At 37.5% G+C, this 26,234-nt stretch overlaps 1 protein-coding gene across 1 annotated transcript in view; it reads right to left on the minus strand.

Moving 5' to 3' along the window:
- LOC121683471 (E3 ubiquitin-protein ligase rnf213-alpha-like) overlaps positions 1-26,234 on the minus strand; it is a 140,184-nt gene that overhangs the window by 20,146 nt on the left and 93,804 nt on the right. Inside the window, exons 47-62 of the mRNA XM_042063102.1 lie at positions 23,755-23,798; positions 21,481-21,622; positions 21,263-21,392; positions 13,308-13,490; positions 12,941-13,071; positions 12,555-12,715; positions 12,147-12,332; positions 11,748-11,929; positions 11,396-11,516; positions 11,210-11,307; positions 6,019-6,186; positions 5,777-5,928; positions 3,834-3,924; positions 880-985; positions 607-787; positions 273-466 (exon numbers count right to left, since the gene is read on the minus strand). Of these exons, the coding sequence (XP_041919036.1) occupies positions 273-466; positions 607-787; positions 880-985; positions 3,834-3,924; positions 5,777-5,928; positions 6,019-6,186; positions 11,210-11,307; positions 11,396-11,516; positions 11,748-11,929; positions 12,147-12,332; positions 12,555-12,715; positions 12,941-13,071; positions 13,308-13,490; positions 21,263-21,392; positions 21,481-21,622; positions 23,755-23,798 (2,270 nt within the window). The remainder of the gene's footprint in view (positions 1-272; positions 467-606; positions 788-879; positions 986-3,833; positions 3,925-5,776; positions 5,929-6,018; positions 6,187-11,209; positions 11,308-11,395; positions 11,517-11,747; positions 11,930-12,146; positions 12,333-12,554; positions 12,716-12,940; positions 13,072-13,307; positions 13,491-21,262; positions 21,393-21,480; positions 21,623-23,754; positions 23,799-26,234) is intronic.

The following is a 26,234-nucleotide window of genomic DNA, read 5'->3' on the forward strand; positions in this document are numbered from 1 at the left end:
GTTTTGCATGGCTTACTTAGAAATCGCTACCTTAGAGTAATAAGGTTCTATCTGCGTTTTGAGTAGTTCTGAGATATTGAGCTATTGAAGTTTTAGAATTCCATAGAGTTACATGGTAAATGGAACAAGTTATTTTTGAATAAAGTCCAAATATGTACACAACTTTAAGAAACACCTCATCTGAACTTAAGACACCTTCAAAGAATAAAAATATGTAAATAACTGCATTTTGACAATGACATTGACATTTTGCAATACTGGAGCTAAATTACCTGCTCTGTGAAGCTTCCATGGGGTATTGCCCATATAAATCTTTTACCCAGTGGGTGAATTTGGCTGAATCCATATATTCCGCACAGGTTTCTCAGTAGGTAAATCTGTATCCATGGATTGTCTGAATCGGATATGAGCTTGTGCAAACTCTGAAGCAGCTGCTCATTTCCCTTATCGGTTATTACTTGTTCATCTGTGTAATAATAATATGTAAATATGTGTGTGAAATAATAATAATAATGAATTATAACATTATTACATACATACATACATGAACACATACATATTTGTAGTAGAGAAGCTCTTTCTGAGCACAAATGGATATGGACTCACCTTCTGCTAGCACATTGTGTATCACGTCAGAGGCTATTGAAATAGCAAATCTTAATTTTGCAATTGTATGAAGGTCTTCAGCCGTGATGTTATCTGGGCCAGATCTGCTCAACATGCAGGTGCTGAGACACTGTTGTGCCTTTTCGATAAGACACCCTTGGTTCGATGAGTGTATGTGATCCTAAAGAGAGAGCATGATTTCTCATTTTCCATTCACCATTCAAGTACTATGTATCCTGTACAGTACTGTAAGTAATGGCATGAGTGACTGACCTCTATACTGCGCACTATCATGAAGTAGAGTTCCTCAGTGTTGTCCTTGCTGGAGCTTAAAGCTGTGTCTAGGAACCTCTGCAGCTGAGTAGCTGACTCCTCCATTCTGTTAAAGCATTTATTTGACATTTTTATCAAAGGTACATCCTAGTAACTAGTACACCATTATTTTCTATATCAACAGTTCCATTCCATGGGGCGGTGGTAGTGTAGTGGCTAAGGAGCTGGGCTAGCATGCAGTAGCCTGAAATGTTGTGGTGGGTTCAATTCCCGGCCTCCACCACTGTGCCTTTTTGCAAGACACTTGCAAGTTGCCCCAGGGACAATGTAATACCTTGTAATATAGTTGACATATGTAATTCACTAAATGTTTGCTAAATGTAACAGTATCTTATTTTATTATGGTTCTGCAGAATACTGCAGAAAATTCCACTGACGTGAATGGACGGTGCCAACATTTGTAGGTCCAATGTTTTTTCTTTCTTCTCCAATTTGACCGCAAAAAATGTACATGTATGATCGCCAGAGGTGGGAGGGAGTAAGTCACACAAGCAAGTCCAAGTCATTTTTTGTGACAATCAAGCAAGTCAAGTCATTGCTTTGGTCAAGCAAGTGAAGCATAGCCAAATCATACAAATTCATGATGATTTACCCACGTTTTCATTTTAAAATAAGCTACAATAGGCTAGTTATGAACTGCTGGAGTTTTATTTGTGACAAACAAATAGACATTGCATTCATTCAAGCCACATACATCTGAACTGTATAAATAAAATTAAATGTACACGAATAAAAATAAATGTATTTCAAGTAGACCTATTATAGTTTCAATATGCCTCAAATATTAGGGAAGCTACATCAAATCATGAAAATATAATAAAACAGTTCAAGTTACAACTGTCCTGACCTGTCACATCTTCAGGGACCAAATAATGTTGAACAAGTGAACTAATCACTCAATCAAACGCTGCCGTCGACATCACTGCCAAACTTTGACAAGCACGACAGCGCAATGGGTTTTTGGAGGGTTAAGGACCGCCAATGCTATATCATATTATGCATAAGCCTTACATGTGAAGTAAGCTACTTTATCTATGCTGATTGCTGGCAGTTAGCTAGGCCTACTGACTGTTGTTACTACTAGGCTGCAACGCATGGAACGGGGACATGTTTAAAAGGGAGGGAGAAAGAAAGGCGCTTACTTTAGGTTACATTGGCAAAATTTTCGCTAGCATATCAAGATTAAACTTAGACAAGAAAATGTTTCACTTTGTCATTTCACACATTTTAACCTAATATCACGTTAATTAAAAAGCATAATAGATTCAAAGCCAACTCTTAACATATAATACCTCAAGTTTGACATTAGGTTTCTAACATGACTAACTTCTGACGGATGAAAATCAACGTGGTGGTGGTTATGTTGCTAATTTGCCCACTTGCAGACTGCTGTTGATTTCTCCTTTGAGTTGTCAGATACATCATCTGTGTAGCCAAATATTGTTATGTTTTGGTATAAATGTAGTCTTCCATATTTGCAAGTTAGCCTACCTCAGTCTGTCTAATTTGATCTGGCACTTGCTGTTGGTCTGTCGCGTCACTTGGTAACAATGACAGGTTCGCTCGCGTGACACATGCAACAGCACCTAAGCAGATTTTCTAAAATCCTAAAGTTAACTCCTTATTATCTATGAAAAAATAAAAAGTCAAGTCATTTCAAGTCATTTGTCTCAAGTCTCAAGTCATGAATAGCAAGTCAAAATCAATTCAAGTCTTTTATACATGTTGATCAAGCAAGTCTCAAGTCCTAAAAAATGTGACTCGTGTCCCTCATGTCTGATGATCGCTGCCAATTGCAGCTCAGCGGAAGCATACAGTATGGTGAAGCCATGAAAGGGTAACCAATTATGGTAACACTTTATAATAACTACACACAATTCATCATTTATTAAGCCTTTGTTACTTATTAGTTAATGGTTTGTTCATCATTAGTAATTTCTAATTTATCATCAGTAAAACATTTGTTCACACAGTTATAAATAGTTTCTACATAGTAAATAAGCCTATATCTTAAATATGGTTATACTTGTTAATACTTAATAAATGATGCAATAATATGTTGTTGATTAAGTAATATTTCCATTATTTAACAGTTGTTACATACACATGCACTAATGATTAGTTAGGGTGAGGATACATATTTTATAAACCACTTCCTAATACTATAAATAATAATTAACGAATCATTTACAAATGAGTTATAAAGTTTACACTTACATTTATTCATTTAGCCGACACTTTCACCCAAAGCGACTTACACATGTCAATGAAACTAAAGGGCAAGACCACATTGGCAGACGCCGGGGTTTGAACCCCCAACTTTATGGGTTACTGCATGTTAACCCAGCTCCCTGTCCACTACACTACCTCTGCCCAGTGGTATTACAACAGTCAATTCAAAAATATAATATAGATATGCGTGTTTACTATGAACAAACAATTTTTTACTGTGTGTAAACATGATTTACAGTCCTTACTTTAGATAAGCTCACAAAATATCATTAACTAACCACTTGTAACCCCTGAGTTAATCATGAATTATAGTATTAGGAAATGGTTTATAAAATATGTATCCTCACCCTAACTAATCATTAGTGCATGTGTGTATTATTGCATAATTTAAGTATTAACAATAATTCATAAACATATTTTAGATATAGGCTTATTTACTATGAACAAACCATTTATAATTGTTTGAACAAATGCTTTACTGATGATAAATTATGAATGAACAATAAATTACTAATGATGAACAAACCATTAACTAATAAGTAACAAAGGCTTAATAAATGATGAATTGTGTGTAGTTATTATACAGTGTTACCCAAATTATTTATCAAAAATACATATTGTGTGAAAATAACAATGAATGATATTTGATTTGCAGGTTTTACCCGCATCTCAGTAAAATCTTCAGCACAAGAGAATAAGTTGCAGGGTCAGGCTTCAGACACTTCTCTAGTGTGGACTTTTCAGATTTTGTATCTGTAGATAACAACAAATAATAAATAATAAATACATTCTTACACAATTAAAATGGACAAATTTGAATAATGATGAACCAACTGAGTGGGATACTGATAAAAAGATAAAAAAATATTAAAAAGAAACTAATAGATCGCTTTATTGTAATTCACATCCACAATGAAAAGTGACTGCATAAACATGAAGTACATTACCCTTCAGAATTATTGGCACCTCTGCTAAAGTTGACTAAAAAACGGTATAAAAAATGATCTGTTGGTGATTTATTGTAATCTCACAATGAAAAAAATAGGAAAAATCCAACCTTAAAGGGGCGTAATTAACATTTGTTTTTAAAATAAAAACATGTTGCTCACAATTTTTGGCACCCCTGAAAAATGTTATATATAAAAAAAACCTAACAGAAGCATTTTCCTGTCTAATTTCAACTTATGTAAGTTAATCAGACTGTCTGTGAACTTTCAGAAGTAGTTCACTATGGTATGAAAATAAAGTCACACAGAGGCTAAATCCTTTAGTCATTTTTCAACATCAGAAAGACAAGAGAATACACTAAATTTAAATAACAAGAAAGTGTGTTGACATTCAGAGTCAGAGTCAGAGAATGTCTATGAAAACTAGGTGCTTTGTTGAAAATGCCTATATTTACAGTTAAAACAATGATTAAAAGGTTCTAATCGTCTGGAAATATGACCAACATGCTTGGACAAAGACCCATGGTTATATGGTTAGCCCCCACATACGGTATGGAAGATGGTAAGATAGGCAAAAAATTCTATAGGAACCACTGTTGGAGAGTTACAGACAAAGGTATCATCTTGGGGTCACCAAGTCCCCCAAAAAATCTTCAAAAGTGACCTCACTGCTAATAGATTATTTAGAGGGCATGCCAGGTAAAAGCCTGTCCAGTCATTTAATTACCAATGTAAACGGCAGGAGTTACTGAATGGTACAGTGACTTAGTCTGGAAATGTGGTCTATTGTCAGATGAAATGAAAATTGCGCTCTTTGGCTAGAAACATGTTAGGTGTGTTTGGCGTACATAGAAGAATGACTATACTAAAAAGAACCCCATGCCTAATGAGAATTATGGTGGAAGGGCTGTGCTATTGTGGGGCTGTTTTTATTCCCAAAGGCCTTGGGAACCTAATTAAGGTGCATGGTATCATGAACACCAAGATAAAACCTGAACATTTTCAAAGGAAATCTGTCAATCTCTGCCAAGACACTAAAAGTTAGTCATGATTGGATAATTCATCAGCTCAATAAACTAAAACAAACGTCCAGATCAAAACAAATATGGTTTGCTGAACACAAAATCAAGCTTCGGAGATTGTCATATCAGTCCCCTGATATAAACTCCATAGAAAAACAGTGGGGTGAATCAAAGAGGAGAATGCACAAGTGTGGACCTAGGAATCTGGATGAACTAGGGAGATTTTGTGAAGACGAGTGGTCTTAAATCCCTTACTTTGTTATCTCCAACTTTATGGGGTGTCATAGGAGAATATTACAAACTGTTTTATTGGCAAAGGGAGGCTTAAGAAGGTATTACAAGCAGGGGTGCCAATAATTGTGAGCAACATGTTTTTGTTAAAAATATTTATTTCTTTATGAAATTTTCTATTTTTACGAAATAAATTTGCTTTCCATCAAGGTTGGATTTTTCATATTTGTTTTCATTGGGAGATTACAATAAATCACCAACAGATTATTTTTAAAACTGGTTTTTAGTCAACTTTAGCAGAGGTGCCAATACTTCTTGAGGGTACTGTATATCATTCATAATTCACAAGGTGAACAATTGCATTTAGTGAAGTAGATCACACATATACTGATGCATATATGATACCTTCTACAGATGGGCTGCCTCTCACGTAGTTCATCAGCTCTTCAACTATTTTGTCGGTCAGCTTGGCTTTGGTAGGAACAAAGTTCCACATGAACTCAACAAAAAAAGAGCTGCACTTTCTCCTGAATCGGTTCACTTTCAGAAAAGTTTCCCTGGAAACATACATAAAAAAAAGATTGAATTAAATGATCATGTTACTCTAATTAAAGCAGCATATTGTAAATTGAAATGTGTCCTCATACTTATCCACAACTCCACACGGTTTGTAATCCATGCTTATCTCTTTCTTGCATTTCCTACAGCTTCTGTCACTGTGTTCCCTCAGGCATGACAGATGAAACATGTGTCCACATTCCACTTTAGCAGTGTTGTCCTCTGTAAATTCTTTATCACAATATGTACAGTTAACCCTGCAAAAACAAAACACATACAGCACACAAGGGAAATACAGTCTGATATTAGCTAATTTTCTGTTTGAGTACTCTTGCTTTAACTGCAGTGCTCATGATGAAGAAAATGCACCACACAGCCTAATTTCACAGTATAAAGGTATGTGTGTAGATATTTAGCATCAGAACCAGGGAGTCAGGATTATGAGGGCTAGCTTCAGCACGCTGGCTTCCCAGATGGCCACATGAACACACATGAACACAACACTTCTGCTGCTCTTACATAACTTGCACCACTATGCCACTTTCTTTATTACTTAGGTCAAACAGAACTACCCAAGCCTTTTATTGGCCTGACTTTGCACTAGTACTTTATTGACTGTCTATGCACAATTTCAACCAAATTTTGCTGCTCTTATTTTTTCATTATTATATGTGCCCTCTTATTTACTTATTTACTTACTTTTTTGTTTACTTGAATGTTATGTTTGTCTGTGGACTGAAATTGGAAAAATAATGTATGTCTTGTCTTCACCGTGGGATAGTGAGAAACGTAATTTCGATCTCTTTGTATGTCTGGAACATGTGAAGAAATTGACAATAAAGCTGACTTTGACTTTGACTTTGACTTTGACTTTGATGGCCACCACTACAAAAACAAGCCAATCAGGTGCCACATTCCTGATGGACACAACAAATTGTTGTTCATGTAGATTGGTGGTTGAGCTGGCAATTTACTGCTGAGAGAATCAACCAATTCATATGGATGACAATTTGTAGCCATTGTAATCACTCCGCTTATTACATTACATTACATTACATATGGCTGATGCATGTTAGCTAAAGCGACCTACAACATGGTAAACAGTTTAAAGCTTTTTAAAACAATTCTTCCAACAATTCTAGAACAATGTAAAAGGTAGAGTACCATAAGAAAAGTGCATCAGTGAGGGTTGTTATACAGTTAAGTGTCAGTTCTAGGAACAGGGACTAAATTTTGATGTTGATGTGATAGTGGTGGTGTGCCTTTATCCATGTACAGTAGATGGGTCAATGATGTGACGTCTAGATTTTCTGTCCAACAGCATTTTTTAAGTTCATAAAATGTTTGCATACCTGAAGACACACCATGTATACAGTATGTAGGAGCACTCCGATATTTGTAACCACTTTAACTTTTGAAAAATCCTATTTCATAAAAAAAATCATATCGTATGTCATTTTTCTACGGAGCCCCTAACTCTAAAGTTTAGTTTCATGTGCTCACGTGAAACTGTCATGCGCTCACATGAAAGTTTCATGTGCGCATGTGAAACCTTCATGTGCGCACGCAAAAGTTTCATGTGCGCATGTGAAACTTTCATGTGCGCACATGAAAGTTTGTTCACGTCCCCTTAGGGGCTCCGTATTTTTCTCTTATGTAAAGTATTAAAATATCATGTGGTACGACCGTCCCACCATGACTGGTGTTTAGGAAACTTCTTTAAAATGACACTAAATCTATAGAAATTTGTTTTCTGCTCTATCTGGCATATTTGTCTGACATACAAGTGTTTTGTAGCTCTGTAGAAAATTACACAGTATTTGTATTTTTATGTCCATCCTATTATACAAACACACTTTGTCCGAGGGTGTTAACTTTATCAAATATCATGTGGTGCAACCATCAAGAAACTGCCATTTTGAGACTTATATTTTCAAATTAAAGGAGAATTCCGGTGTGATATTGACCTAAAGTGTGTTGAAACATGATACAGAGTGTGAACGTATGTCTCATAGCTCATCTCGGCTTGTCCCCTGCACTTAGAAATCTGGCGCTAGTTAGCCGATGCTACCAACACAGTGTTTCGTTATGGTGCCTCGGGCATCGGCCTAGCCATGCAAATAAATCACTGTTTTACACCATATTCGTGAGTAAAAGTAGCTCCACACTTCATTGGCCTTGACATTTAAAACGACACATTGAAAACTTTGAAAAAGCACTGGTAGTTTATTTACAAGACGATTTATACAGACAGTACCTTCAGGAAATTTACCGTTCGCCACCATCTTGAATTTAGTCACGATAATTCCAGCGACGAGTATGAATGAACAGGTATGATAAGGGGTCAGATTAAAAAAAAAAATCTGTGGAAATGCATGGATTCCAGTTGCTTCCAGTAGCAGCAACTGGAATCCATGCATTTCCACAGAATTATTTTTGGAATCTAGCGGAAACACTGAGTTCTTAATACTATGAAGTATTTACATTTCTTCACTTTTTATAAATATTGGCATGATATTGTTGCTCTATACTGTCAGTCACCTTCTAAAATATACTTAGAACCCTTTTTTTCCCTGTAAGTTGTGTAAACTAGCGCCAGATTTCGGAGTGCAGGGGACAAGTCGAGATGGGCTATGAGACATACGTTCACACTCGGTATCATGTTTCAAAACACTTTAGGTCAATATCACACTGGAATTCTCCTTTAAGTATCATCCTGGCCTCAGCTGTTTCCAAACGACCAGAGTTCTATTATAATAAATTGAGAGGATTGGCCAATAGTAGCTCATGTGTTTCTCCTTTCTCTCTCCCAACACACTGCAGTTGTTGTCTGATTAACTGAGAGGTGCTACGATATTATAATCAGCTCCTCACGTCTGATCCGGCCCTTTGACGTTGCACAGCTTAGTTATTGCATTGCGTTAAACAAAACTCACCATTTATTCAAAGCGAAAGAACAACAATTTCATAACATCACATTTGACTGACAAAATGGAGTAAATAAAGTTTAGGTGAATGTTCACTTTAAAATGAAAAACACAGATCAAGTCAATGATGTGGCCAGCAAACAGTCTGGATCTCAATCTCATTAAGAATTTAAAACCTGATTGATAAAGAATACTGTTCTGCATTAGTTAATTCAAGCTGTCATAAAACCCAGAGGAGGTGCAAAGTACTAATTATGTATCATATATTTTTTCCCCTCAGGATTGAGTGATTCAATTCATTTTCCCATGTTCTGGAAAATGAATTTCCTTACAATTACTGCATTTTTTGTTAATCTATGTTTCAAAAAGCCAGAATGTTCATCTGTTAAATAAAAATCGTTTGGAGGCACATCTGTAGCCTTGTTTTAGCCGCCAATGGCCGCCATGTGAATAAGGCGAATTGAGAGTGTTTTTGATTGAGATTGAGTTTTCCTGATGAACAAAACAATATTTCAGTACCATCCCTGACCATTGCTGACTAGCCATTGGTGTTCTTTTCTTCTGAAGCAATATTGTAGAAGGGCTTTAACTTACACTCTTATTTAACCCATTTACTCCTAATATGCCTGCTAAAAACGCCTATAGAATCCTATGGCATTCTAGACTAAATAACCTTATTTCCTGAGGGTTTTCTGAAAGAATACTAAGAATTGTCAACGTCTACCAAAACCTTAATATCTAAGCCTCTGTACACCTAGAAACATGAAATAAAAAGCATGCTGCACTACGCAGCATCCAGCGGGAGAGTCAATGCTGCGCTATGCCACAACAGGTGGGAGATGGAATGTTGCGTCGTGCAGCATCCAGCACAAATGGGTTAATTACTTCAGGCCAAAAATGTTTAAAGGGGAGATTTTTTTCTTTTCTTGTTAATATGCAATTCAACACCAAGTAAAATCTATAAAATTAAGTTTGCAAGACTTCCCATTTCCTCATCAAAGTAACGAATCAGAACATTCGAGATATTGTTCATATTTCCATTTGTTGCCTCATCCGCATTTAATGAAAACGTGGTCATTTTGTCTTCAGCATCAGATTGTATAAGGTTGACAAGAGGTTGCGATATGGTGAGGGACAGGTCGTGTTGCGCTATGAAAGAACATGCGTGGCCTGCTTTCTGAGCACAAAAACGGTCAGCCATAGATAAACGTAGTTTGTAGTTCTCCCCCGTTTCCAACAGCCGCCCATCTCCATTTATTTTTTAACTTATGACACCTGTGCCTTCCTTTAGCAACAACGCATCCATGACAGCTAGTGGCCTTGCCAAATAGACGCACACAAATCATGACGCTGTCTGTGCGTCACAAACACGACTGACCCCTTACTCAACAGTTCGCGATGATGACAGTATTATTATTTTATGTTAACACGCTCAGTCAAAACCTTCCGCAAAACCTACCGCAAATTGTGAAAAACATTTCTGTACATGTCATAACAGACGGGATAATACATTGCATAGGCTACGGTTTATATTCCGTCGCTTTACACATAATATTAGTTGCATTGATTAAAAACTGTAACAATAATAGGTTACATCGGGTGGCATAGCAGGCTATCTGTTCAAGTCATAGCGACACCCAAAATGAATGACCTCCCCTGACAAGAGTTTGCGATAGTAAGAAATTGTCTACATTGATGCACGAAAAGAACACAGCCTACGCTTCTTCTCCAAATTCGCACATAGAGCTCACAATGCATCATATCCAAAAAAGATAAACTGATTGGCCAACCTTATCAGCTGTCTCGACTGTGTCACTATAATCCAACTTTTAGACCGTTAGTCCTCCAGACGTGTTCTTTTTTTTTAAGCAAACGCCCCAGGCCAATGAGACAAGCGTGTAGCTACAACATATACAAAGCGAAACTCATGGCTGACGTATCTTCCTGAGCGGTGACTGATTGGGACACTATTATGTCTTTAAACATTTACCATCACACACATTAATTCATCGGACCTAATATTTGTAGTTGCCTTAAAAAAAGGAAAAGAAAAGGTGATAGTCACCCCCCCCCTCCTATTTTTTTCTCATCAGATCTGCATCGATCTCAAATATGGCATTTCTAAAATCAAATTGACGGAAATCCTTGGAGAAAGAACTTTAATCCTTGGAGAATACGCATAACGCATAACACAGAGGTGCAAAACTGAAGTGCGTAAAAAAGCTTATGCGCGATTTAGGCGCGAATGGGAGAATTCCCCCCTAATTGCCTATATCGGAACACCATGGTGGTTTTTATCCCTTTCAAGACTTCATTTAGCTATTATCATCTGAAATGAAGAAATTGTACTCACATGAAAATATTGCAAGCATTCTTTCCACACTTTGTCAGGGCTCCTGTGACCTTCTCAATCACATATTCCATATTCTTTCCATTCTCAGAGTTAAGGTTCTACACAAACAAAAATGGAGGGATATTTTATTTTCTTAATCAAAACAGTCAAAAGCCAAAAAAAGTTTTACAAAAACAAACTTCATACCTTCCACATCCAAATGAGATTTCGAACGAGAAGTGTTAAAAGTTTTTTCTCCATGTCTGTCTCATTTTGAAGAAGATGGTCCATGAGAAGATACATAATCCTGGTGCTTTGCCAAAAAAGCCTGCAGAAGAGTAGCACAGTGCAGTTGTCAGGATAGCCACATCATTATAGTACATGTCACATTATTAACAGCCAGAAATGGTATATAATTTCTCAAATTCTATATAATTTTGAGACATACTTTTGTAATTTTTCGATCCTCTCTGCATTCAAATCTCTATATCTCAAAATAGATTTCTGCAACACTGGACTCATTTAGTCGTGGCAAGCCTCAATTATATGTTGTGTCTACCTGATTTCTGTGAAGAGTAGCATCCCATTTTCTCCAAGCCTGGTCACCAGGGAGTTTTCAGAAAGCATCACTTCCACTGACATCGACAATGACTTGACTTTCTTTATCCAGTCCTGGCAGTCAGCAAAGTCCTTCATTATGTCTTCCTTTGGCCGGAGGCTTTGAATTGTCCTTTTCAATGCCTAAAAAAGAATTGATAATGAAACAAAAAAATGTGCACTGCTGAAATTCCCTTAATATCATCACATAATCATTTCATATTAAATGTTCTCTCTGAAGAGTTGATTCTTGCATGATGAGAAAGATACTGTAAATTCTATCAATAGCTGGATTTCCATTCAGTTGATGTGCACATTACATTGATGAAAACAAACAAGTAAACACAATCTCTTAAATAACCTCTGTCGCCTCTCCAGCATCCACCAAGTCATTGTCCTGGATATACAAATTGTAGAAATGCTGATGGTTATCCTGCATGTACTGATAGGCAACAAACAGCCAGGGAAGAGAGACATTCTCTGGATCTTTTCCAGTTAACTCATGATAGAGGCGTGGGGTCAGCTCAAGGAGTGTGTTAGAGAAAGACTACAGAAAACACACACACACACACACACACACACAAAGAGACAGACAGACACAGACAGACACACACACATTAGACAATTATCAAAAAAGGTAATTTAGGTAATAGTTTAGGTAATATGAAATTACACCATTAAAATAATTTGATACCACAAAAAACATTTACCAAAATTTGACCCTGGTGGAAAATGAATGCTAATAGGAGGGGGGGGGGGGGACTTTTACCTTGTTTAGGTCATGTGGGTATGCTGTCATCGTCATGTTCACCAGGTCTTCAGAGAATCGGGCAAACAATTCACTGCTTCCCCTGATGTTTTTCACCCAGTCCAGGGGAATGAGCTCTTCAAATTTTTCCAAGTACTCCAGAAGTGGGTAAGGACAGGGACCTAAATCACAAGAAAGATATAGATCTATTGCAGATCTATTGCATACTCTTCGTGATTTGCATATGTGTCAAATAGCACAACTGTCTTACAAAGCACTGTACAGTGCTGCATAACATTTCTATCTATGGTGACATTGTAATATAGATGTAAAAATCTCCTGGTGCATTATACTGTACAAAACTCAGCAGTTCCTTGCAGGATACATCATGTAACCATAACACTTACCTTTAAGATTTATTAATTTTGACCAGAGACAATGCAGTCTCTCTTTCAACACCCAGCCAAATGGGAAAAGGCAGGACCTTGACTTATCATTCAGTCTTGTACTTGACACAACACACACCTTTCCTTGAGATCTATACAATGAAATATAAGAATTACTGACTGGAACAGTGTTAACAGCTACAATCAACATTTGAAATATATTACAATTTTCAACTCTGACATTCTGCAATGCTGGATTGATATCCACAGGCTGACTTCTTGTTTAATGTTCCATAAATGCATAAAGATCTCTCAAACAAACAGGGAAAAATGAAAGAGAAATTATAAGGAAGGATTTGAATAATGTTTAGCACTATAGTATACTGACTGAGTAGCTGGTATATTCAACAGGTCCCACTGATCCTCTTGAAATATCTTTAGCCACAGCTCCACCATCTCAGGAGATGGATCATTGATGAGGTTGTCAAGGTTGTTGTCCCCATCAATGACCGCCAAGATTTGGGCCAAGGCAGATGCCATAGTGTCTTCCAGGTGAACCCATAGCATGTGTCTGAGAAGTGTAAAGTATTAAAAATATTTGAAAGCATCATAAAATATAGAAAAAAAATAGACTTCCAAATGTACAGTAAGTACAGCATAAAAAAGGTTGTGCACATTGAAAAAGGTCTAGATACAAATAACTCCATTAGTGCTTCCAGATTCTACAGAAGCATGCCCGATTTCATGTCATTCTTTATATGCAGCACTGCAACTGATATATTTTACTATCTCATTCAAGCATGAGCCAATATCTTGTGATGGAAAGGCTCCAAGAATGTATGCCAGGTTTCGTTAAATTCCTCTGCAACTGGTCTGGGATATTTCAATATTTGCTTGGACCCCGATGATAGCCGCTTTGAACTTATCTTTAGGATAGTAGATAATATGTCCATATTCTATTATAAATGTCGATACTCTACATTTAGTATCAAACATTCTTGTCTTCAACTACTAATTCTACATGTTATATAAAAAAAGAACCCATATCTCCTTTTTTATGACATCCTAAAATGACTTCAAAATAGCAACATGTGAAAAAAAAACTGTTTTGAGATTATGTCAAAAAAAGCCTTTGCACTGTGCTGTCCAGATATCCAACACCGAGCTGGCTGTCTTGTACACAAATACACATGCACACACCAACCCACACACAGGCAGACCCACAAACCCAAATGGGCTAACAGACACACACACACACACACACACACACACACACAGAAACACACATAACCCACTTAAGTGTTTGTGTCGATACAGAAAACACCGGTTCCATTTCAATAAAAATTCTAAACTTCAGATAACTGCAATGATTTCTTCTAAAAATACAGTTGACTCTTGGGTAGAACATGTGTTAACGGCACTAATTTTTGTTAACAATGTTAACACCTTATTATCCCATCAACTTTGTTAGCACTAGTATGAACATATCATTGAGAGAAAGATCTCTCCCCATATGTATAAACCTTAGGCATACAAAGCATAGTGATTACTACGGGAGGTGGTAGTGTAGTGGTTAAGGAGCTGGGCTGAAGTGCAGTAGCCTGAAAGTTGTGGGTTCAATTCCTGGCTTCTTGAGCAAGTCAATCAACCCCATGTTGCTCAGGGAACAATTTAATCCCTTTTTTATATAGTTGACATATGCAAGTCACTTGCTTTGACTTGGCCAGCTTCACTCGCGGTCCGCGCGTGGGATCGGTATTTTTTTTAAAGTCGCGGTATCACGCGACTTTAATTTGTATTTTCCCAGTGAGATGTTGCAACAACCCAAACAACCGGTAGATGGCTCAAGTGAGCAGGGTGTCTCGTAAAAAGAAATGGAGCCTGGAAAACCCTACACAGACTTCACTACAGACTTTAGCAGACTGGTTTAGAAATAATTTAATAGCCAGAAATATGCCTGCCCTTCCCTAATAAAGAAATATTTGGTTAACTGCGAGTGAATCCCGCTTGCAGCCGTAGAAGAAACGCAGGGCAAATTAAACATTCTGGTTTTCTCCGAGTGCAACGATGATAGACAGACATCAGGACAAAATATAGAGCATATTAACCTCCATTGCTCAGCCAAATGCCTTCCTGTTACGTCCTGTTATCACGGAGTTACAGGCCATAAACGATTTTTGATGGTCACAAGTTTACTTCATTAGCGGTATATTTTTTTGATTATTAAAGAGTGTTTTTCATTTAAAGGTTTGACTAAAGGTAGCTTCGTGTTTTTTTCTTGAATTTCCCCTTGGGGATCAATAAAGTATCTATCTATCTATTGTAAGGGTCCTATGGAGAGTGGTTCATATTGGGATAGGCAGAAGCACAGTTTAATAACAATTAGTTAAATAATAAGTCATTAACTTTTCTATCAACATATAGTTTGCAAATAAACATTTAACATTTAAATGATGCAAGAAATAATTTTTAATAATTGTTAATTAGTGCCAAAAAGACTGTGTGTAACTATTAACACATATTAATACAATATTAGTTAATCGATTTGCTAAAACATTAACATACAGATTTTATGCAAACAACTAATATTTAATTAATGATTAAAAAACTATTAACTTGTGCCAAATAGATATGTTAGTAACAATTAACAAATATTAACAAAGGGTTAGGTAATTACTAGTTTGCTATTTATTATGGCACCTTATTATGGAGTGTTACCGCTGACTTCCTGTGTGGCGGCTTTGCCACCATATTTGATTGGCTCTCACCTGCCGATACTTTTGATACTTTTGCTGGGCTTTTTGCTGTTGTTTTTTTGTTCAGAATGCTCCTGTGTGTTTCATGGATATTTTGTTCACTGTAAGCAATACTGTAAAACTTTTTCTGTTCTATCATACTGTAAACAGTATTTCTACTGTATCTCCTGTAGTAAACAGTAAAGGGAAAAATAAACTGATTTGCTTTTTACTGGAATGCTTTTGAATGTGAACATAACATGTGGACATACAGTTCCCAACCAAGAAATTTAGTGTAAAAACTGCATGCAAATACCTGTAAAACTGAAACATAAAAGTCTATGCAGTTTTTGTAATGTCAACAATAGCCAGTATTTTGAAACCTGGGGCCTGTACTACGAAGCGGGGTTTCTGGCTTATCGAGAGTAACTTGATCACGTGTGGCGTAACTTCCCGATTAACCCGTACTACGAAAGGTGGATAGGTTTTAACCAAGGTATGCTGCCATGGCAATTTACGCTGCATCTCAAACCTGCTCCGACCAGGTTATGTTCTTGGTTAACCCGAGGTTTCCGTTAACCACACCTTTTATAAGTACCACCCCTCCACTAACAATTTCATCCAGGTACGTGTCGGCGTACCTGGATGATCCATACGACATTGGAGTGCAAATCGTGAGGGACTCTTCGCAGGGCGAGGGGTTTTAGAGACCGCCAGAAAATATATATAGCCTACCTGGACGATATTCTCTATTAAGATATAGATTGTCAGCCGAGGGAATTCGTTATCTTTGTCAGATGATCTAGGAAGACGTCTCATAGCAATGCGTGGACATTCATGTATTCAATCGGTGATGCAAGAATACTGTCCGAAAATAAATCGGACATAGGCCTATAGTAGGCTATGCTGAACATCTGTGATGCTGAAATCACTAAATGTACACATAAATTAATTTATTGTATGACCCCCCATGAACGAAAGTCCACGAAACTTGGAATGCATTCAGAGGGTGTCATAATGATCCTTCACTTTCAATTTTGTGCAGTTTTGACCATGTCAGCCAGATATATTGTGATTAAAACACCTAATTTTTTGCTTTTTAATTTTTAACTAGGTGGCGCTATACATGAAATAAGTGGTAATGGGATGGGTTGACATGGCCCCTTAAGACCAACATCCAAAAAAAAAGGTGGACCTCCCAGGCCCTACGGTTCTCGAGATATTCACAGAAAACTGTGTCCGGCCACCTACAGGCCAGTTGGTGTACAGTAACATAAATTAATTTATTGTGTGGCCCCCCATGAATGGAATTCCTTGGCGTGCATTCAGAGGGTGTCATAATGATCCTACACTTCCAATTTCGTGCAGTTTTGACCATGTTAGGTCACAGATACCTGCGATTACAACACCTCAGCCCCTTAAGATCAACATACAAAAAAAAGGTGGTCCTCCTAAACCCTATGGTTCTCGAGATATTCACAGAAAACTGTGTCTGCCTAAACTGTGTCTGCCCTACCCTCCTTTCGCTGCGCGGCGGTCATAATAATTGCTTGTTAGCCTACTTGAATATGGAGATCATATGCTCCATGCCTACCTCTGATCAGTCAGAGAGATAACCAATGAGGCCTACATCACTTTCAGTGCTCCATGACAGTTAAAAATATATGCATATTTAAGGGTAATGCAAAGATTTTGTATTTAATTAGGTGTGCCCGATCGATTTGAGGGCCGCTTGGGCCAAATATGCCAGGGCCGATTTTTGGTCCCAGTCTGCCCCTGCTCTCCGCTCCACTTAAAAATCCTCCCACTCCAGTAAAATCGCATCCACGCTCGCTCCAATTTAAAAGAGGGAGTAATAATCTACAAGCCGAATTGTCACCTTCAAAAGAGAACTTAAATCCTAAAGAACTAAGAGCAGCAGCAATATATTTCACTCATAGAACATTTATTTAAAACATAGACAAGTGCAACAACGAACAAAGTTTGTCTTTGCTCTGCCTGTGTTCCCGTAATGTTCTCACATTTCCACAAAATGTCTTCTTAGATTCCAAAATGAATCTTTACTCACTGATATAGTGTCACCACATGGTTGTTGTTCCTCTACTTTGTTAGTATTTACCATAAATCCTCAAATTATGGCCAGGGTCTCGTATTTACTTAGGCTGCGCAAAGGACAGGCCTTTATTTGTGGCAGGCTTCTATTTGATGCAGGCCTTTATTTCTTACATGCGTTTTATTGTGAGACATACTTTTCGTTTGGAGCAGCATACCGGTAGGCTATCAAAAGCAGAATATTTTTGGTTTGGTTTGGGATTTAATTTACTTTTGGACTTTTGGATTATATTGCTAAATGTTGGGACTAGAGCTGTCAATAGATTAAAAATGTAATCGAATTAATTACTTACTCTGTGATTAATTAATCTAAATTAATCGCATATATCATTTTTGCTGTGAAACTATTTTAAATGTTTAAAATTCAAATGAATAATTGAATATTCAGCATTAGTGACATTAAAGTTTAAAAACTCTTTTATTATTATTTTCACTGTTCAAATAATGGCCATAATAATCTATGATATGACCTAATATACTGAGGAAATAAATTCAAAAGTGCTTCGGGAAGAAGTTCTTTTTTTCACATACAAGGCATTTCAGGCCACAAATATACCTGTAACCTAGGGGACACAATGAAAATAAATGAACACTCCCCTCAATGTCAACAGTATGTCTTTGCATTGATCTGCTAAGAGTTGACGAACTTCGGTGATATGCAAATTCCTTGCTGCAGACATTGCAGAGGACTTTATTTTTATCAACACCATCAGGCCATTTTTTTTAAGTAAATGTTCCAATCAATGATCTAGGCAGCACATTTTCTTCTCTCTCCTTCATTTTACAGTCTAATGGTTACTGACTAGAACGGCTCGGGGTCAAAGGTCATATGGAATCGATTAATCTGCACTATTTTTTTATTCAGTTATTTTTTCTCAAATTAATTAATCTAAATTAATCAGTTATTTTGACAGCCCTAGTTGGGACTGATAGACACTGAAATCTGGGGGGTATTTGATGGTTCAATATTACATTTCATGTAGTTGAAAGAGTGTCAGGATTTCCACCTGCTGTTTATTGCGAGACAAGGCAGTCGCTTTCATTCATTCATTGGTGTGCTGTGCTGTAATGGAAACCTTATTGCATAGTCAAGTAGCTTAAATTGAGTTATTTTCTAATTATGCATGATTTATTTTTTTATTAAATTTGTAAGCTGGAATGCCTAAAGTCGTGGCAAAAATTGTGTTTAAATTAGTGCTGTCAGTTCAACGCGTTATTAACGGCGTTAACGTAAACCTATTTTAACGGCGTCAATTTTTTTATCGCGAGATTAACACTCTTTTTGGTGCAACAAACTTTGTAGTTTTGTCACATGCTGTTGCAACAACTAGTAATGTTAGAACAACTACAACACCACACCGGATCTAGCTGGAACTGGAAACTAAACAATATGCACTGACGAATGGAATGGAAACGTTGTATGTGCTGCACGTACACGTCCCCTTTTAGGGGAAAGATGACTGATATAATGGAAACTTGGGAAGTGGGGATCGAAAAGGGGTTATACTTACTAAATCTTGAAACAAATGTGAATAAAAGGCACAAAATAAGGTTGGTGTAAGAGTTATCTGTGTGTTTATGGGATTAATGTGACCACTATGTTCCTATTTTTTGCTCTTTCCAGTTTACTAAGAGTGTCACGAATGTAGGCACAGTCCAACTGCCCGTGGCTGACTACTAAGTTCGGCAAGCTTAACTTTACATGTCATAACATCAACTAAACATAAGTCACACATTCAGTCTATCACGTGTAATATGAATGTAGCCTATTTCCTACAACTAGGTTAGATAATTGGCTATGTTATACTGAAGTTCCACAGTTAGCTAGCTAGCAAGCTAACCGTTTTGCATGGGTATTGCAAACAAATTAGGTTGGTAATGTACATAGTTTCGACATGAGTAAGTTACATATACATACAGTAATTCTTCATAACTGCCGTGTTAGTAAAATCATTGAATGTTCTGTGAATTAATAACTAGATGTAATGTCATGTCGAAAAGCTCCTTATTTTCAACTGAACTCAAAAATAATTAATATAGTATGAATAGGCTATTGTATTTCCTGTGTGTTATGCCCTTTATAATGTGTGTAGGCCGACATTTTGTGCATGCACTTCTGCGGTAGCATTCAGTTTATATCAGCTATATTTTGAAGAATATATTGTGTTGCCTCAGGTCTGCACATCTTTTTGAAATTTGATTTAGAATCAAATCAATCTATCTATCAAATAGACCTACATCTTAAAGTTCAGTTAATAAAGTAATTTGCTTTGCTTTCATTTGAATCCCAATCAAGATACATAGTAATTGCTTTATATTGTTAATATGGACTCCTGGAAAGTTCAGAAATGCAAAATAATAGAATTTTAATCATATGATAAAATATGTGATTATTCGTAATTAACTATAGGAATTCAGTGATTAATCACGATTAAAAATGTTAATCGTTTGACAGCACTAGTTTAAATGTAATACTGCTTCAGCCTGTGGCAAGCTCAGAAGGGGGCGGCAAATGACTGAGCTTGAGAGTGATGTGTTGGAGACCCATTGTGGCAACAGTATTAAACCAACTAACAACATAAAACATTAAGAATGCTCTTATTTCATTGAGTTAAATCACCACAATGTCTTCTAGTGCTTGTGGACTGATACCCCTACTGGTAGGCAATTATTACTCCGGCTTGTATTGGGGGACCGACCTTTATTTGTCCGAATCGACCACGGCCCCGACTATTTACCTAGGCCCGGCTATAAGTAGAATCCCGGCCATAATTTGAGGATTTATGGTAGTTGTTTTGTAGGAATAGTACACCAGTCTGACCTCCATCCCCATCAACAAGCTTACAATGGCACATTTTTGAAGTATAATGGTCTTGGTTTAATTAGGAAGAAATTAATTTTGGATGGATTTGGACATGCCTCAGACCCGTGGTATGAGCTGTATCGGTGCGAAATTGGAGCAGAACAGAGCGGCCACTCCAGCCTCTAAATTAAAAAGTGCTCCGCGCTCCAACAAAATTCCATCTGCTCCGCTCCTTCTCTCGCTCCACTCACTAGCTCTGCTGTGGACAAAGTGAATCTGGCGCCAGCTATAACAGATCTGAAGTACCTCAAAACAGCCATAGCTTTCAAAGGAAAGTCTTAAACCAGCCAAAGTGACATAATCACCAGAAGCAAATGTTTGGGCACTTGTTTCACTTATATATGTATTCTGTAAATTACTATAGGCTATCCTAATTAGTACTTTCCTACGGATATGCGGCCAAAAACAAAAATAACATGCATGCTGGCTCACTGTTGGATGAGCTTGTGAGTTTTATAAACCTTCCCTACCGCTTCCACTAGGCATGATTTTTTTTATTAATGTGTCAGACTTGATGCCATGTGTGGTTGAGCGTGTGCACACGTGTATGTATGTGCGTGCATGTTTGTTGTGCTGTCTGCCTACTTGGTGAAATAGATGAGCAACTGCTAAAGCACGCAAAAAAACAATTACCTGAAGGACCCTCCCTCAGCAACAAGGTGCCCAGACAAAGCCTGGGTAGTGACCCAATTCTCCCCTTTCTCTTGCACTGAAAGAAGGCTGATGATTCTTCTCTGTAATATTGAGATGAAGTCTTCTGAGACTGAAGAGACACACAATGAATTCAGATATTAGCAAGAATTGACAACAACAACAGGGCATGAAGTAATAGCCATAAACAACCCTCTCACCTTTATATTTGTTATGAAGTAAGCCATGCAAAATTTCTATGCGTTTTGTTGCCCTGTGTGTATTATCTGCCTTGTCTTGCAGCTGCAAAATGCCCTTTTGCAGAGACTTCTTGATTAGCAGCACATTGTCTACCAGGGTCACCTATAATGAAACAGATACTGGCATAAATAATATTGACTATACAATGAGAAAGCTTACATAATAATAATAATAATAATAAAGCTTTATTTGTATAGCACCTTTCATACACAGAATGCAGCTCAAAGTGCTTTACATTTGAAGCATGTAACACAATAGTAGTCAGTCAGTCATTATCAATCACTTTTCTTTGCTGTTTATGATATGCTCAGCAACATATCAAAAATATAGAAAATGACGTCATAAGACTGGCAGCCTTAACCCTCTTACCCCCCACAAGCACGCCATATGGCAACTGTGGCAAGGAAAAACTCCCATATTCCAGGAAGAAACCTTGAGCAGAACCTGACTTAATAGGGGGAGCCCATCTGCTTCTGGCTGGCTGCGCCCTCCAATAGTAGCAGATGTAGAATAATCTGAAAATGTAGTCTACAGGATAAGATGAGTTAACTAAAAGCTTTCCTGTACAGGTATGTTTTCAGATCTTTTTTAAAAATATTTACTGAACTCGCCTGCTTGATGTACAGAGGCAGGGTGTTCCATAGTTTGGGGGCATAATGGATAAACGCAGCTTCTCCACTTTGTTTGTGGAGCACTTTGGGTACGATTAAAAGATTAGAATTGGATGATCTAAGTTTCCTTTGTGGTTGATAAGATATTAAAAGCTCAGAGATATATGAAGGTGCTATGCCATTCAGAGCTTTGTAAGTAATTAACATAACCTTAAAATCAATTCTATAGGAAATAGGGAGCCAGTGCAGTTCAGCCAACACAGGGGTGATGTGTTCTCTCTTCTTAGTCTTAGTTAAAAGTCTAGCCGCAGAGTTCTGTATGAGTGCCAATTTCTTTAGATGTTTTTTGGGAAGACCAGTGAAAAGTGCATTGCAGTAGTCTAACCTGCTAGTGATAAAGGCGTGAATTAGTTTTTCTGCATCTTGTTGAGTTAAAAAGGGCCGCACTTTGGCAATGTTTCTCAAGTGGAAATAGGCTGTCTGAGTAACTTTACTGATATGGGGCTTAAAACTTAACTCTGCATCTAAGATGACACCGAGGCTTGTTACTTTTGGTTTGACCTGGTGTGCCAAGTTCCCCAGATTACTAAGAATAATATCTCGCTTTAGTTTTGGTCCAACCAGAAGTACCTCTGTTTTGTCATCATTTAGTTTCAAAAAGTTTTTGCTCATCCACTGATTAATGGAGGTTAGGCATGCAGTGAGGGAGCAAAGGCCATCTGGGTTAGTTGGCTCAACAGAAAGATACAATTGGGTATCATCTGCGTAGCTGTGGAAGTTTACATTATGTTGACTTATGACGTTTCCCAATGGAAGCATATATAGAGAAAATAGCAGGGGACCAAGGCAGCTCCCCTGGGCCACACCAAAAGGCAAGTCATGTTTTTCAGATACATGATCTCCTAGACTGATATAAAAATCTCTGCCAGTAATGTAGGTTTGAAACCAGTTTAGAGCATTATCAGAGAGACCCACCCACTTCGCAAGGCGGTGAATTAGGATGCTATGATCAATGGTGTCAAATGCCGCACTCAAATCCAGAAGAATAAGGATTGAGACTTTGTTTGAGTCGGTAGCTAGTCTGAGATCATTGACTATTTTTACTAGAGCCGTTTCTGTGCTGTGATTTGATCTAAAACCTGATTGGAATTTTTCAAGGATACTGTTTTCGTTGAGGAAGGTATTTAACTGATTACAAACAACTTTTTCAAGTACTTTGCTCAAAAACGATAGATTTGATATAGGCCTGCATGTTGCTTAACATAAACTTTAATGTAACTACATTTTCCACCAGTAGTTCCATTACTATAAATATTAATATTGTATACAATTACTGCTATTAATGCTATCACTACTCCATAGCCACACCAACATTCAATGATGACCAAAGGAGAAATCTGGTGAGTTTTCACATAGATCTCCGTTTCTCAAGGTTGTTTTTCGTATCGACAGTACTTCCTTGAGAAACAGAGATCTATGTGAAAACTCGCTGGATTTCTCCTTTAATCATGTTCATGATCACAATTGGTCCACTAACTGCTTTTGGAAGGGGTGTCTAATATCCTCTGAACAAATACCATAATGATACATCATAAATCATAAATTAGGACAGTGGCATCAAACCTCTCTTTTTGTACTTTCTTCACATCCATCTGTGCCATTTTCCACTGAAATGCAAAGAATCACAATGTTGCTAGCATTCCTGTTTGGATCTACATTCTAGGTACAGAAAATAATTCAGTTAGCAGAAACTTCATAGGGTTAATGTAAATTGTTATTTAACTATACTGAAGTGGCAATTATAACATTTAAAACACATGACATAAAACACTCATCAGGAATATTAACAATCTAGTCATTTGTGATGGATTTGTCAATTTGTAATTCAAGTGATAGAATTAAGATGTGACTTATGTTTAGTAGATGTTATGACATGTAAAGTTAAGCTTGCTGAACTTAGTTATAGTCAGCAACAGGCAGCTTGACTGTGCCTGCATTTGTGACACTCTTGTTAGTAGTCCACAAATAGGAATATAATGGTCACCTAAATCCCAGATAATACTAACCTTATTTTATGCCTTTTATTTGTGTTTGTTTAAAAAATGAGTGGTATTGGAATTAGAAATGTATTTATTTAAAACAGGAACAATTCACAAATAACATAATAAACATTAATCTTGTTATACAAAAGAATATGTGTTCGGCCAGGTTATAGCAACAATTGCTAATTTTCACCTGTAGTCCCTGGGCAGGTATGACAATATAAAAGTAACAATTTAAGAAATATTAAACAGGACTATAGATGACATGGTGGCCATAGTAATTACCGTATTTTCCGGACTATAAGTCACACTTTTTTCATAGTTTGACTGGTCCTGCGACTCAGGTGCAACATATATATCTGTGCAACATATATGTTCTGTGGGAAAGGCATTCCACTGCCTCATGGCAACACATGAGAAAGAGGAACTCCCAAATTGGGTCCTGCGTTGTGGGAAGCTACACCCCCCTTTGTAACACGATGAGTAGTTTGCGCTGTTATTTCAGAGCAGAGTATTACAAACTTTTTTCAGAGGGGGAGCAGTATCACTGTAAATTATTTTATGTAGTAAAGACACATTTGAGTATTTTTTTGATCTTGATCTTATACAAGGATTCTAAGGGTGTTTTATATGCCTGAGACTAGTGATGGGGACGAGACCGCCTATGCCGAGTCCGAGTCAAGACCGAGTCTTTGAAGGGTCGAGACCGAGTCGAGACCGAGTCTGTTGGTTTTCAAATACAGTCGAGTCCGAGTCAAGACCGAGTCTTTGAAGAAGCAAGTCCGAGTCGAGACCGAGTCCTTTAGGAGTCGAGACCGAGTCGAGACCAAGACCATAAAAAAAATTCAGTTTTAATATTCAGAATTTAATATCACCCCAGTTAATAATCAACAGTTAGGCCTACAGACTAAGCTAGATTGGGAATTGTTTAGAGGAGCAGTCTTAACGTCTTAATATGGACTATGCTGACCTACAGACACTCACCGGCAGCAGAGCCATAGAGATAAATAAACGGCTCTGACGGCAGTATCTTTGCATTGCACCATGGGATGTCATTTTCAAATAATGCCGGTCAACATTGCATTTTATTATTATTGTTGTTATGTGTTGTCTGTTTTTTTATATGAACATAAAAAATGCGTTGGTCTCGAGGACTCGGTCTGAAATTACGAGTCCTTCTCCTCCCACTGTGGTCCGAGACCGAGTCAAGACCGAGTCTTTGAAGGAACGAGTCCGAGACGAGACCGAGAAAGCAGAAATTGGTCTCGAGACCGGACTCGAGTCCGAGACCGGACTCGAGTACTACATCACTACCTGAGACCACAATGTAATGCAGTATAAGAGGTGGGGGATGATCATTGCATTTAAGTATGTACTAGATGCCTCAGTGGTGAGAGAGTTTCTTATGTATCTAACATATACTAAATTAATTAGTAGTGTGTTGCACAGGTTTTTAACATGACCTGAGTGTTGAATCTAGAGTTACCCCCAGGTGTTTACATTTCTCTACATGTTTTATATATTGGCCATTTACTACAATTTCAGAATAAGTTTAGATCTATTTGTAAAGAACATGGTTATAGTTTTTTCAACATTTAATGTAAGGCATGAGTTATGTAACCAGTCACTAACCTTGCTCATGACATTTGTTAATTTCTTGGCCATGTCTGTTTCATTTTTTGTCTGTTTTAATTTCTTGGCCATGTCTGTGGTCATCCCCAAGCCCCCACCCCCACAATACCAGTGCAACACTCACCTCCACCATCACAGGCTATCGTACCCCCACCATCAGTGGATATTGCACCCCTCTTCCACACGGCGATCACGAACAATGAGGCGACAACGACCTCAGTCAACAGCTATCAGACACACAGATCCCAGATGCACCCCTCCCCTTACTGTACTAAAATACAAATTATACTAAATAAAACATCATCACAGGAAAACGAGTGAGCGCTAAACTGAACACGAGTAAGGCAGCAGGGCCTGACAAACTGTGTCCAAGGCTACTCAAGGCCTGTGCTGCTGAGCTGGGGGAGCCACTGAAGCACATCTTCAATC

Source organism: Alosa sapidissima, chromosome 15, assembly GCF_018492685.1.
Source record: "Alosa sapidissima isolate fAloSap1 chromosome 15, fAloSap1.pri, whole genome shotgun sequence".
NCBI classification, from domain to species: Eukaryota; Metazoa; Chordata; class Actinopteri; order Clupeiformes; family Clupeidae; genus Alosa; species Alosa sapidissima.